Source organism: Calliphora vicina, chromosome 2, assembly GCF_958450345.1.
Source record: "Calliphora vicina chromosome 2, idCalVici1.1, whole genome shotgun sequence".
Lineage (NCBI taxonomy): Eukaryota > Metazoa > Arthropoda > Insecta > Diptera > Calliphoridae > Calliphora > Calliphora vicina.
In genome coordinates this window covers 2,516,511-2,529,847 of record NC_088781.1, presented here as the reverse complement: position 1 = coordinate 2,529,847, position 13,337 = coordinate 2,516,511, and the positions used below count along the sequence as shown (strand labels likewise).

Below are 13,337 nucleotides of genomic sequence, written 5' to 3'. Positions count from 1 at the left end.
ATAGTTTACAAATTTGTTGCTTGCTTGCTTAATTAATTACGTTTAGTGGTCTGTGTTCTATTTACTACAGATTTATTTAGTAGACACTAGGGATGTTCTATAAGTCGTATAATGTGTATGTATAAAGTGTTGCAATAGTATACTTAAGGTATACTAGTTTCAAAAATTTGTTTTATTTCGTTATGATTGTCTTTCATAAAATTTAATTTTAAAAAATGTTTAAATGTTTTTAAAACTTTTTTTTTTAATTTGAGGAGGTGTCAAATGAACAGTCTTTCGGGATGAATTTGATTTATAGGGACAATCAAATGCCGGTGTTGTAAAAATATGTAGAGATTGTTGTAGATTGGAGTAAAAAGTTCTTCAAAGTAAGACATGTAGTTATAGAATAATAGAGTAAAAGAGTTTTTATAGACATTGTGTTGAAAACATTTATTTAAAAAATAAACAAAACATTATTACATAAAAAAGCAAACTAAAAAAGTCATAAATAAATAAATCTTAACAATTAATCACACACAATAATAATAATAGTAATATAGTTATTATAATAATAAAATCACAAAAATTTATTACAAAATTTGTGCTTTTTTCTGCTGTTTTTTGTTTGTTTGTTTTTGGAGTTGAAACACTTGGCATGCATGACATTGATTAAAACTAAAAATTAAACTTTTAAACTAAATTGTATCATTTAAAATAGTACACAAAAGATTCTTGGTTTAACTTAATAAAAATGTATATAATAGATAATATTAGACTAAAACATAAAAACGCTGCCTTATTAAGTAAACTAATTAGGAGTTTGAGAAAAAAAGACTCTGGAACTTGACAATTCTATAGAAATAGTTGCTGAGTAATTTATATTTATTTTACAGGTTGTTGTGCAGTTACTGGCAAACTTTAGATTAAACAAATGTATGAATGCTTAGTAATTTTCTTATTAAAAGTACATAATTCCTAAGACAATTTATAGCAGATTTTGAAATGAATTTAATTATTTCGACATAATTTAGAATATTAAGCAATAAAATGCTTTGATGAGAATTTAACTTTAAAATATTTACATGCATAATCCAGTAAGAACTTTTGATTTGAAAAAAGTGGTAGAAAACTTTCTCTTTTAAAAGATTTACAACATTACAACATTTTTGAATGTTTGAACAAAAGTTGCTCAGTAACCGACAACGTACTTTATTCTCTTACAATCTCCAGTCTTTCGCTTTGTTCTCCTGTATGTAGCACAATTATATCAGCACTAATTTTAATGTATGTAATATTTTGAAAAGCAGGATATTCAAAAACATACTAACTTAAAAATTATATACATAAATGATACATATGTATAATAATAACAATAATGTTTCAATGACACCATTTGTTTAAGTGTATAATATACAATACATACAAATACATTTTTGTTTAAAACTTTTTTATATAGTATCCTTTTCTTAACAAACAGTGGTTTAAAGATAATTTTATAAATGAACAAAAAATGAGAAATAAAAAATGCTTTTTGGATCAAAACATATATATAGGAAGCATCAGCGTCTAATTAATCTGAGATTCTGGTTTGGAAATAAGACTAGTTTATTTATTTTTTTTGATTTGCTTTAATTATATAAATGAAAGGGTTTACTGTAAAAACATGATAAGCCACATGGATTAAGTGATTTTATTACTTTATATACCGCATTTCAAATATTTGTATTTAATACACATAAAATTCGTAATTCAATTTAAAAACCAATTTAATTTATATGTTAATAACCATTCCACTACTGAATTCATTACGAATTAGTTTACATACTTAATTCCTTATTAATTCAAACGTATTGAATTCATTTTTTATAGAATTAATTCCTTATCGAATCGTTAACGTTTTCATCGATTGAAATCCATTCTGAATTAGGATTTTAGTGAATTAAGCTTAAATTGAATTAATTAATTCGCAGCTTAAATACAGTTTAATGAAATTTCAATGTTTTGATGTTTCCTATCATGTTCTAGCACTAAGACCTTTCAAATTTAAATCCTAAAATTAAAAATCAACTCATTCAAGTTTTTTGTTTGTTTTCGTTTTCTAAAATAAATACAACCAAATGTTTTATAAGTTAGTATTAATCGTAGTAGACACTTAAAAGTTTAAAGTATTTTAAGACACATACATACATATTAGCAATGTCAGATTATATTTTTTCGTAACAATATAATTCATATTAACATTATATATACCTGTTAACTGGCTACTGCCAGAAAAATGATAACCGGACATTAAGGAAATATGTATACATAAATCTATTTAATTGTTATTGTTTGTTTTTCTTTTGATGCTTTTCAAAAAATAGTATTTTTTCAGATTTTTGTTATTCCACTTAAATACTAATACATAATAATATTAACAATAAGGTAACAAATTTTTGAAAATAACATTTCTCGTACAGATACATACGAGTATGTACGTACGTACATACATTTAAAGACAAGAAGAAAATTAAATTTTTTAACAGTTTTTCTAAAAGAAAATCTTGTCAATAGTTTTTTTTTTAATAATATTTCAAACTCGAGTTTAATTCAATAAATTTTCTTCTTGCATTGTATATTTTTTGTTGCAGTTTTATCAAAAATTTGGTAAACTTCTTAATTTTTCATTTCTGCTTGTAAAATTTTCTATTTCTAAAACCGACATAAAAGCTACTCAACCCTTATTTAAGTTCAACTACTTACACAAATTACTTTACACCAAAATTTGTAAGTGTTTAAAATCTTGGTTCTATTATTCTTAAATTGGAAAAAAGTTTATTCATTATTTAAAATCATTCTACTAATATTAGCAGAGTTTAAAATGTCAACTTAATAACATTATATAGGACCAAGTTAAAATCGATAATAAGTTTATCCATATTTTAATTTAACAGATAACATTTGATTGAATGATTAATATATACATACATCTGTATGTAAATTTCTTATTCGGGATTATCTTGAATATGTTGTTTATTGGTATAATAAAAACCAATAAATTATTATAAAATATATAACTCTAAATAATATTTGAAATATTCAATCGAAAGGCATCTACAAATTAAAAAGCAATAATGGCGTTTATTACATTTGTTAGTAGAGTACCCTTGTAGACCTGGTTAATATTGTAAGTAAAGTAAAAATAAAACTATTTACTAGATCGCAGCAACAAATGTATTAATCTATAATTTATTACGCTGCTTTTGAAGTACTACAATAAAGGAGGAAGCATCTGATTGTCTTGTCGGTAAAGGAATTTTGTTTTATCAAATAAAAAATTAAGAAAAGAAAACGAAAAACAAAACAATTAATATGAACCAATACTGAAATATGTGAGAATTCATATTTTAGATAATCAAGAGGAATAATGAATGTTGCTCAGAGGTACCTACATAAGGTCGAATAACAATAACTTATTTAGATCTTTATTAAATGCAGTTCTCACTCACGGTTTCAAGTTAAAAGTTTCGTAAAAATAACATGAAATGTTGCCTTTTCCCATTTTTCCTTCATCAACTTTGTTCACGTGAAAAAATTCCCCATTTTTTTAGATGGAATTTTGTAAACAATAAAAAGTTGTTACTAACAAAATTAACTATTGTGATTGATAGCAATTTTCCCTTCGAGGGAAATGAATATTTCATGGGAACATATCATGTGTACCACCAAGAGTGAAAACTACTAAAGTTTTTTAAAGTTTCCATGTTTATGAAATGAATTATCTTCAACAATTCTAATAGATTCAATATATTAATCCATTTTTAATGTTTGTCTTAGATCAGAGATCAATATGAACTAATTAATCAGTACTCCTTTGGTGTAAAGTAACTTATTTGCTATATATTCTTTAATATTATTATTATTATTTATAAAATAATTTTGACTACATTTTAAATTTTTTTCTAAAATAAATTTTAAACCTAACATTCCACCATTTAATGTTTTCTTCGTTTGTTTGTGTTTTCTTTTTCACAACAATAAATACTGTTTTTTTTTCTTCATAAAATTTGATTATTTCTTTACAAATTTTATGTTAATTTTACGTTAAAACTTGTTAATTTTGTGTTTAATGATTATTTTAGCATTTATGTGGCAATGCCAAAATCGTTGCTGAGGCAGAACTAGCTGCCGTACTATTGGATATACTGTTATTTGAACGGGCGGGTGATAGTGCTAATTGATTAGAAGACGAACCAATGTCTAAAGAAAGATGATGTTCATTACTTAAGGAGGAAGTACAGGTAGAGGTGGCAGAGGTATTGTGAAAAAGTACCAAGAAACCGTTGGTGGAGACACAAGAGCGAGATTCACATACTTTATCAACTATTTGACGAGCCTAAAAATATAATTTAAAGGTAAGTTCAATATTGTATTATTTGTATGTATAAATATACCAACCATTGTCTTATGTTCTATTAAATTAGCTTTAACTATTTCATGTTGTTTTCGTAAATCCTCGGTGCGTTGTTTATATACGTCCATTAAACGGGTGCGTTCGGCTACGCCGCGCTCAACCACAGATCTTCTCACCTCACGCTTCATTCTATAAACAGTTATAGATAAAAAATCATATTACTTTAATATCTTTGATAAATTTTAAACTACGTGCATTGTATTTTAACTCACCTCACAAATTCATCTTTATCTTTGTGTACTAATGCCAAATTTTTTACTTCCACCTTTCTGGCCTCTCTTAACTGATGCATAACTTCATTATTCACCTTATCTAGAGAAGACTTTAATAGTTTAAGTTGACTGTCCTGTGATGTTTGCAAGACCTTCTCAGCTGTTGCATAAATTGCCTCGTGATATTTTTTCTGCAACTCCCGATATTGCTGGCTATACTGCCGACATGAATTCAGCAATCTCTCATCGACCGTACCCTCTAGACTCTGCATTGTATCTCCGGAACACTCTTCTTGATTCTCTCCTAAATCCATGGCACAGGGTGGAACTTCGACTGTAGGTTCACTGTTGGCAAATAAACAATTTCTGTTCTTAAAGTAAAGGTCTGTATTGTAAACAAGTCGTTAATATGGGTTTAAACTTACAGGTTTTTATTACTTAAACGTTTCACCAGTTTATTGGTTATAGCAAATTTAGGCTTTTTACTGCTGTCCATGGGACTTAACTTGGAACCGCAAATCTTCACTTTTTCCTTATCATGTTTCTTACGTATAGATTCTAATTTCTTTTCCATTTCCAAACGCTTCTCGCGTACCGTTTTGTGTTCTAATATTTTTTCCAATGGTTCAGCCGTCAACGATTCTACATCAAACTGGGATGATTCAATTTGCCTGACAGATGTTGGAGCCGTTGAATCGAGAGAATGTTGATGTTGTATGCTTTGCATCGTGGAGCTAGCCGAGTCAGCCGTGTCTCTGGCATTGGAGACTTCCACACTCATAGTAGCGGACGCTGTTAAACTAGACCTATGTTTTGGACTTATAGTATTTGATTCTACCGGTCTCAGCTCTTTCTTCTGTCCACCTACTTGAACAAAAACAACTATTGTTTATGAATATTGTAAATTGTCAGAATTGAGGGATCGTTTATTTGTTGGAGTTTAGTGGTGTGTCGTTGTTGTTGTTTTTGTGTGGAGAGATCAGAGGGTGTGGTGGATTTGTGTTGTGTTGTTTATAATAATGTGTTGGTGGTTTATTCATAAAAATAATAATGTAATATAAAAAAATATTGATTAATATTATTCAATTCCACTTTAACTGCTAAATTCATTCATATTTCCATAGTGAATTTTATGTTAAGGAACTTTAAATACTGTGTTTAATGTACTATATAAATTTAATTCATATTAGTTATTACTAAACTTAGTTCATCCACTAAAATTATAAATTTGTTTAATTGTAAATTCTTTTCGATTTTTAATTTTTAAAGTTCTTAGAGAAATTCGTAAAACTTACAGGAATTTGTTATATCTTCCTCAATTGCTATAGGTTCAGTGTCTTCTTGTAATACCGCCAATTGTTTGTCACGTTTTTCTAGCTCGTTTTGGTATTTAATAGGATTTGCCAAAGCTTCTGCAAATATGGCAATGTCATCGGGAACATAATCCTTCACAATTATGCATAAAAACAGTGAGGTCAAGGGTAAAGCCTGACCCATTTCAGTGCGCAAACTTAGATGACGATAGCCAGGACGCAAACCTATAACTGGCAAAACTCGATGACCAATGAATTTGCCGTTTTCTTCATAAGCTGCTATACGTATGCTCGCCAAAGCGGGTAATACTACCTGAAATTAAAATTTTTGTTTTACAAGATTTGTGATATTAATATGAAATCAATATTTTACACCCACTTTTTTGAATACAAAAGGCTCTTCATCGTATATGGGATTCATACCATTGTCACGAACAATTTTAGTACGAAATTTTTTTCGTACTGTATCAGCTGGTAAACCAAACATATCGACTTCTACATAAGTGCCTATTCGCTTATCGGAAAGAAATTGTCCTGATAGTACTGTGATGGAAACGGAACCAGCTATAATACCATCAACCTAAAATTAATTTTGAATATTAACAGTTTTTTCTATGAATTAAGTTGTATTCGCCTACCGTGCTTTCAGCAAATGGATCTAAACGACGATCTGTTCGTCTCATGAATTCTGGCTTTAGTAAGTAACCACATCTACCATTATATTCGAATATTCCCAAATTAAGCTGCATAGCTAAGTCTAATGTTTGAAAATTTAAAGCCACCAATTGACAACCGGCATTCCAAAAGAGCTAAAAAAAATGTTTTTTTTTTTTTAATTTAAACTATTAAATGGGTGAATGGGTGGGTGTTGATCCTCACCTGGGGCATAAAATTAGAGCTATCAAAACGTGTCCCTGCTGGATATACTCTGGACAATTGATGTTTATTGTAATTCACAAATTCTATGGGCCTTTCTTTTAACAAGGTGGTGGCTTGTTTTTCATCAAACGAGGACATTTCATAATTACGATTTTTCTCTAGAATAATAAATTAATTATAAACAATCAGTTTTTTAAGACACCAGTCCAACACAAACATACTTTCAGCATTCTCGAATGAGCTAAAATGTATGGGCTGAACATAGTTCACCAAAGCTGAAATTTCTGCTCCAGCTTCCGTTTCCTTCTGTGCTTTTTCTGGTGGCGGTTCATTGCCACTGGGTAAAATCGGAGTAGTATTAGGTAAAGATTCATCATCACTGGAGCTGTCGGTATCTGAAGAGCCTGTACTGTCTTTAGAACTTTGTCGTAATTGCTAAAATTAGACGCATTCATATTATTATTATTATTTTTAAATATCCTTGTTATTATGACCTTTTCTTTACTTACTTGTAAGGGCGGTGCATGATTACTGCCATTACCAATGTCTCCGTTTGTAGTTGCTGCTGTACTTCCATCTTCTTGAATAGAAACCTGTTGCTGTATACTCAGTGATGAGGGTGCAATTGATGCTGCTTTATTAGTGGCATCCACTGGAAATTGAATAAAGGGCAACTTGTTTAATTATACAAAAAAAGATGCACATGTTCAAAGCTACTAACTCTAACATTTTATTATATGAATAAAAAGACACAACATCTTAAAATAATATTGCCCTAAGCTTATTCCTATTCTCGCAAAAACATACATATTTACATACATATGTTTGTGATTTTCTTTTGCTTTTATATAATTTTATATTTGTGGGGCTAAAACTAGGTCACATAGACAGAGGCGTTCAAACAACTTAATGTATTTATTTCATTTTATTATATATAATTTTCTGAGTATTATGCTATACTAAGAGCAAATTTTGCGGGTACTAAATTTTCTGGAAATTAATTTATATATACTTAATTTCGCGAAGAATAACTACTATAATTTAGTGTTGGGTTCATGAACGTACAAGTTCAATTTTACAATTCAGTCAAATGAACAGTTCGAAGTTCTTCAGTCGCCTTGTTCATTATTATTGTTAATTTTTTGTAGTAGTACGACAAATTTGTTTCGTTCAAACACATTCAAAGATAAAATTTTCAAACCATCATTTTTATTCACACCTCAGAATAAAAATTAACAACTGAACAAAAAGAACAAACTTTTAATTTTGAATGATTAAGCCCAATTCTACTATAATTGTATTTCAATCGAATACCCTCAAACATATATGAAAAACAATTTACTTTAATTTAACTTCATACCTTAATTTCTACATCGAATAATGTCCTTATGGACATTATTCGAGGGTAAAAAAAATCTATGTATTCGTATTAACACTGCTTTAAGAACAGACTTTTCATCATTGACATTATTTGCGGCCGTTAGTCTTACACAACCTAAAGTTTCCCTAAATTAAATTTGATATTTCTATTTAAAATTAAAAATGCATTTCTGTAGAAAGAACTTGAGACAGAATAATAAATTTACTTTAAATTGTTTACCGTTTTCATAGTCTATTTTGCTCTCAAATATTGTGAAATTTTAGAAATCTAGTTTTTAAAAGAACTTATGTCGCTTATGATTTTTTTTACATATTTCATTTTAAATTCACACAATTGTTCGAAGTTATATTGTATTATATGTAAATACTTATATCCCGCTTCACTTACCTGAATTGGCCGAGATCAGTTGTTTGTTATTGACTGCCGAACCACCCGCACTTTTCTTGTGGTGATGATGATGATGGTGGTGATGGTGATGATGTTTTTTCTTATTCTTAATGATAATTTTACGTCTGAGAAATGATGGTGGTGGTAGATCAATATTGGGTTCAAGTGGATGAGAATCTATGGGTTTATCTAGCAACATATCACCAAATATCTCACGACAATAATTAGCAATTTTAGCCTAAAAAATTACAATACAAATTTCAATAATAGACAAACAAAAATACACAAATAGATAAAAAAAACAAATTCTTTACAAAAAATTTATATTTATACATATCATGTAACTTTACAAATGCTAACTAAGACAATATTTGTTTTAAATTATTATATAAATTTTCTTTAAAGGTTTTTAGTAGAAAACTTTTAAATTCAATGTACAAAATAAAGGCAAAAAAAAAATAAATAAATGCAAATTCAAATAAAAAGTGTTGTTAGCACCAGGTTCCTTTGAAGCATTAATTTGTTTATAAAAGTTATTTTCTAACTACTTTTGTTTTCTTCTCTCTTCATCTTCTTGTTAACCCATATAAATTGTATATGTACAGGTGTACATTTAGCAAAAAAATACTTGAACAAAGAAAATGAAAAAAATAAACAGCACGTTATTAAACCCACCTGTTGCCTGGGATTACAGTGATTTTCAAAACTTAATATCACAGGAAATTCTGATGTTTTAAAAGCACTCTCCGCTATGGCTTCCAAAACATCCTTTGCAAATATTTCAGGAACAAATGTGTAACCATGTACAATGACCGGTTCGTCAGTGCGACCATTCCAAAAGTCCAACTCCACACACCTTTTGCATGCAATGATAAAAACATCATGGTCATGATGTAGTGATTGGGTTGCATGTATTATGGTGCATTAGGGGGTGTTCAAAGAGTATGAAATAGAGTAATTAAGAACAACATCAAATATGTATGTATCAACATCATTTATCATTCTATCGAAGTCTCATTCGTACCTGCAACCAGCCAACAAACACTGACGATAAATTTCAACCGATGATTTACCGGTTAACTGATGACCCGTTAAGTAAGTGTTATGGGAAGAGTTTATAAAATAATGTGATAAAGGTTGGTTCATATCATCATTTAGATCCCATTTATTTGCCGCCATTATTGGATTATCATCTGACATCAAGTATCTGCAAGCACGTAAAAAAGTGGTAAAGATATATAAAATCAACAAAATTGTTTGAAATTCAATATAAATACATGGTCGGTCGGTCGGTCGGTCGGTCGTCGGTCCCTCTTTATGCATAAAATATGTATTTCACAACTTAGCAGGCTGCTGCCAATACAAATAACAACTAAAACTGTATGCTCTAATATCAGAGTTTTAAATGAGTTAAATGGTTGATATTTCCAAGTTTAAATGCCCCCACGCGATTATTTTTAATATTTTAAAATTTTTTGTTACATGCACAGAGAAAACAGATTCGTAGTAGCAATCGAATTTGTTGCCAATCGAATGATTCGATTGCACACATACAATGTTTCGGTTCTATGAACAGTAAGTCAGTTGAGAAAAGAGAAATTCGGTTGAAGCAACCAAACTTTTGTTACCCACAACTGTAAAATTCGTTCACTAACACAGAATCATTCGATTGGCTACAAATTCGGTTGCTACCACGAATCTGTTTTCTCTGTGTGTGTATGTAAATCCTTTCATTAGTTAACATTTTATAAACCATTAAATTAATTAGGCTTGAGGTCACTTTTTTATATTGAAAACAAGTAAGAAAGTATAATACCCTACACTAAATAAAAGAGCAAAAACATGTTTCTATTAAAATTTCAATAATTTATATTTTTGAGTGATTTTCGGAAGTGGGCCTTATATGGGAGCTATGACCAATTATGGACCGATCACCATGAAATTAGGTCGTGTGATTTATGTCTATATGAGAGTTTACTATGTTGAATTTTGTGAGTATACCACATGTTTATGGCCGATAAAGTCTAATATCGTGAGGAGATTTGTATGGGGGCTAGGTGAAATAATGGACCGATTTCAGCCAGTTTCAATAGGCTTGGTCCTTGGGCCGAAAAAATAATATGTACCAAATTTGATCGAAATATCTTCAAAATTGCGACCTGTACTCTGCGCACAAGGTTTACATGGACAGCCAGCCAGCCAGCCAGCAAGCCAACCAGACGGACGGACGGACATCGTTTAATCGACTCAGAAAGTGATTCTAAGTCGATCGGTATACTGAAATCAGTGCTATGAATAATGACAAAATTTATCACGTAAATTTGCAGAAAAGTTTATATAAAATAATTTACCACCAACTTTATTCACCAAAATTTTAGTATTTTGGAATTAATTAAGAATGCTTAAATTTTCTAAATTCTTAAATGAAAACATATGATTTTAGTGAGTGATTATTTCTCAAATCACGATTTAATATTTTTAAACTACTGAAGCTTAAAAATGGTATGAGCGGCAATGTGGATATATTTATTTTTCTAACAGTGGTAGAGAATTTAAAGCCGGAGGAAAAAATAAAACTAAAACATGCAAACACTTGTATGCACCGGAACCATTCGAATGTCATTTACAAAATGGGTTGCAATAAACTTGAGTAGTATGTTGTGTGTGTTTAGTGTACACTGTAACTGTACTGTGCAGCATTGTTAGACCAAGTAAACTGATTTTGTCATTCATTATATAACCTTCAATGGTTTTTTGATATAATCACTCATACACACACACACTCACTCACCCATACTTTTATACAAATTTACGCACACGTTTGTGTATGTGTGAACGAACCATCTCACAATTGAGAATATTGTACGAATACAGGAACTTGGAAAAGTTAGTCTACAAATTCAAACCCTATTGCACGTTGAATGACATTTTATGTTGTGTTTTGTACGTTTCCGCTGTAAAGCCTAAAAAAATAAAACTTTTGTCCTTCATTGCATTGCTCAACACAAGTTTTATGCGACATCCTTTTTAAACACAAACACACTAACACTCTTAAACATGAACAAATACATATATTCATACATGAGTACGGACCAATAAGTCTGCTAGTTTGTATTTCAAGTAATTTTTATTATTATTTCTGTTATTTTTTTTTTATGCTTTTAAATTCTTGTATTTGTGTGTCAGTCACTCTTTTGAGACATTGTTAAATAGTTTTTGTTCGCTCGGTTTTATTGAATGTGTCGACAACTGAGTGGTGTCACAAGTTTTTCAAGATAAAGTTTTGAGGTGAATGAAATAAAGGTTGAATATGTTTTCTTTTTTTTTTGTATTATTTTCAACAATCATAAAAGAATTTAATATGACTATGGAAACTTTTACATAAAAAAGGATGCTATGAAATCGAGAATATTTTATGTGTAACATATTTTTCTTAATAAATAAAAATTCATATAAATTAAGTTGTCCAGCTGCAAAAGAAAATACTTATGTAGAAGTAAAACATTGATCACATAACAAAGTTCCATTAAAGAAGTTGTTTTGTATTCCATTTCGCCTCTTATAATTCTATCGAACATACAGTATATATCGTCACCTTAAATGCAATCAGACGTAACTACACTTTTTTTTTAAAGGAGAAGAAAAAAACGTTATAAAATCAATAATAATAAAATATTCTTGGCAACTTTTTGCGTTTGAATGTCTTTAATAAAGTTGAAATTTTTGATCGCTGAGGTCTAAAAATAAATCAAATCAAAAATTCGATTTTGAATTTTTGTGTAGTTACGTCCGTTTGCATTTAATGTTACGATATGTAGTTGTTTTGTACTTAACAATGGGGTATAAAAAGGTTCTTTTGTAACATAGTGTCAGCTTTCTATAGAAAAATATATTTTCAATAATTGACAGCTGTCAAATTTTTCGATTGTAAAAGTTTGATTACATAAATATGATATTTTTCCATTAAAAAAAGTTCTCAATTGCCAACACTTGATAATAACCCTAGTTTATATTAATTACAACTGTTAATCACATAATAAATAGCCAATTAAACAAACAACTTAATGACATTTCAATTAAAATACATAGATATGACTCATCCAAAATATTGTGAACCACTACAACACTATAAATTAGAGTTTCCAAAAGCCCGGTTTCGGGCTTATATCTTAGATAAAAAAATTTCATAAAACTTTTTAATCACTTTTTGGCAAAATGGCGGGTCTATTTCGTTAATCACAACACGGATTTTGAGTTTTAAGACTGCAATCCATTCGATTGGCTACGTATAGATTTTTGAGAAATTATGCGATCGGGAAATTTGGTTTGCAATAAATTGATCTTTTCATTGACTGTGTGGCCCTGTGGCACCTGTTGAAACCCCATGTCAGTGATATCCACTTCATCAATAATGGGTCAAAATTGAGTTGTTAACATCTCGCGATAGCCTGATCCATTGACCGTTACCGCATTTCCATTTCATCGGCCCAATCACGTCTCCAGGCCAAATAGCGAACCATACAGTGACACGTTAAACATGCAAAGGCTTTTCAATAATCGCTCTAGTATTTTGAGAAGCCCAAATACGGCAATTTTGCTTGGCTTCGTCTGAAAAAATTATTTTTTCAGAAAAACCAGCGAAATGTAACTTTACAGAACCAACATTTTTATAGAGGATTTTAATTATTTTATGCAATTGCCAATGCATCTACCATGAATACGTCAAAAAA

The 13,337-nt window shown here is 29.6% G+C and overlaps 1 protein-coding gene across 4 annotated transcripts in view; it reads right to left on the bottom strand.

Moving 5' to 3' along the window:
• Positions 1–405: 405 nt before the first annotated feature.
• Plc21C (Phospholipase C at 21C) overlaps positions 406–13,337 on the bottom strand; it is a 108,470-nt gene continuing 95,538 nt past the window's right edge. Inside the window, exons 9-21 of one of the 4 annotated variants that reach the window (XM_065499334.1) lie at positions 9,632–9,814; positions 9,283–9,463; positions 8,608–8,845; positions 7,349–7,491; positions 7,061–7,274; positions 6,840–6,997; positions 6,599–6,769; positions 6,340–6,540; positions 5,943–6,273; positions 5,073–5,529; positions 4,648–5,013; positions 4,420–4,564; positions 406–4,357 (exon numbers count right to left, since the gene is read on the bottom strand). In XM_065499334.1, coding sequence (XP_065355406.1) covers positions 4,100–4,357; positions 4,420–4,564; positions 4,648–5,013; positions 5,073–5,529; positions 5,943–6,273; positions 6,340–6,540; positions 6,599–6,769; positions 6,840–6,997; positions 7,061–7,274; positions 7,349–7,491; positions 8,608–8,845; positions 9,283–9,463; positions 9,632–9,814 — 3,046 coding nt within the window. In that variant the 3' untranslated portion in view covers positions 406–4,099. The remainder of the gene's footprint in view (positions 4,358–4,419; positions 4,565–4,647; positions 5,014–5,072; positions 5,530–5,942; positions 6,274–6,339; positions 6,541–6,598; positions 6,770–6,839; positions 6,998–7,060; positions 7,275–7,348; positions 7,492–8,607; positions 8,846–9,282; positions 9,464–9,631; positions 9,815–13,337) is intronic. The other 3 variants (XM_065499336.1, XM_065499335.1, XM_065499337.1) reach the window with 3 other exon arrangements.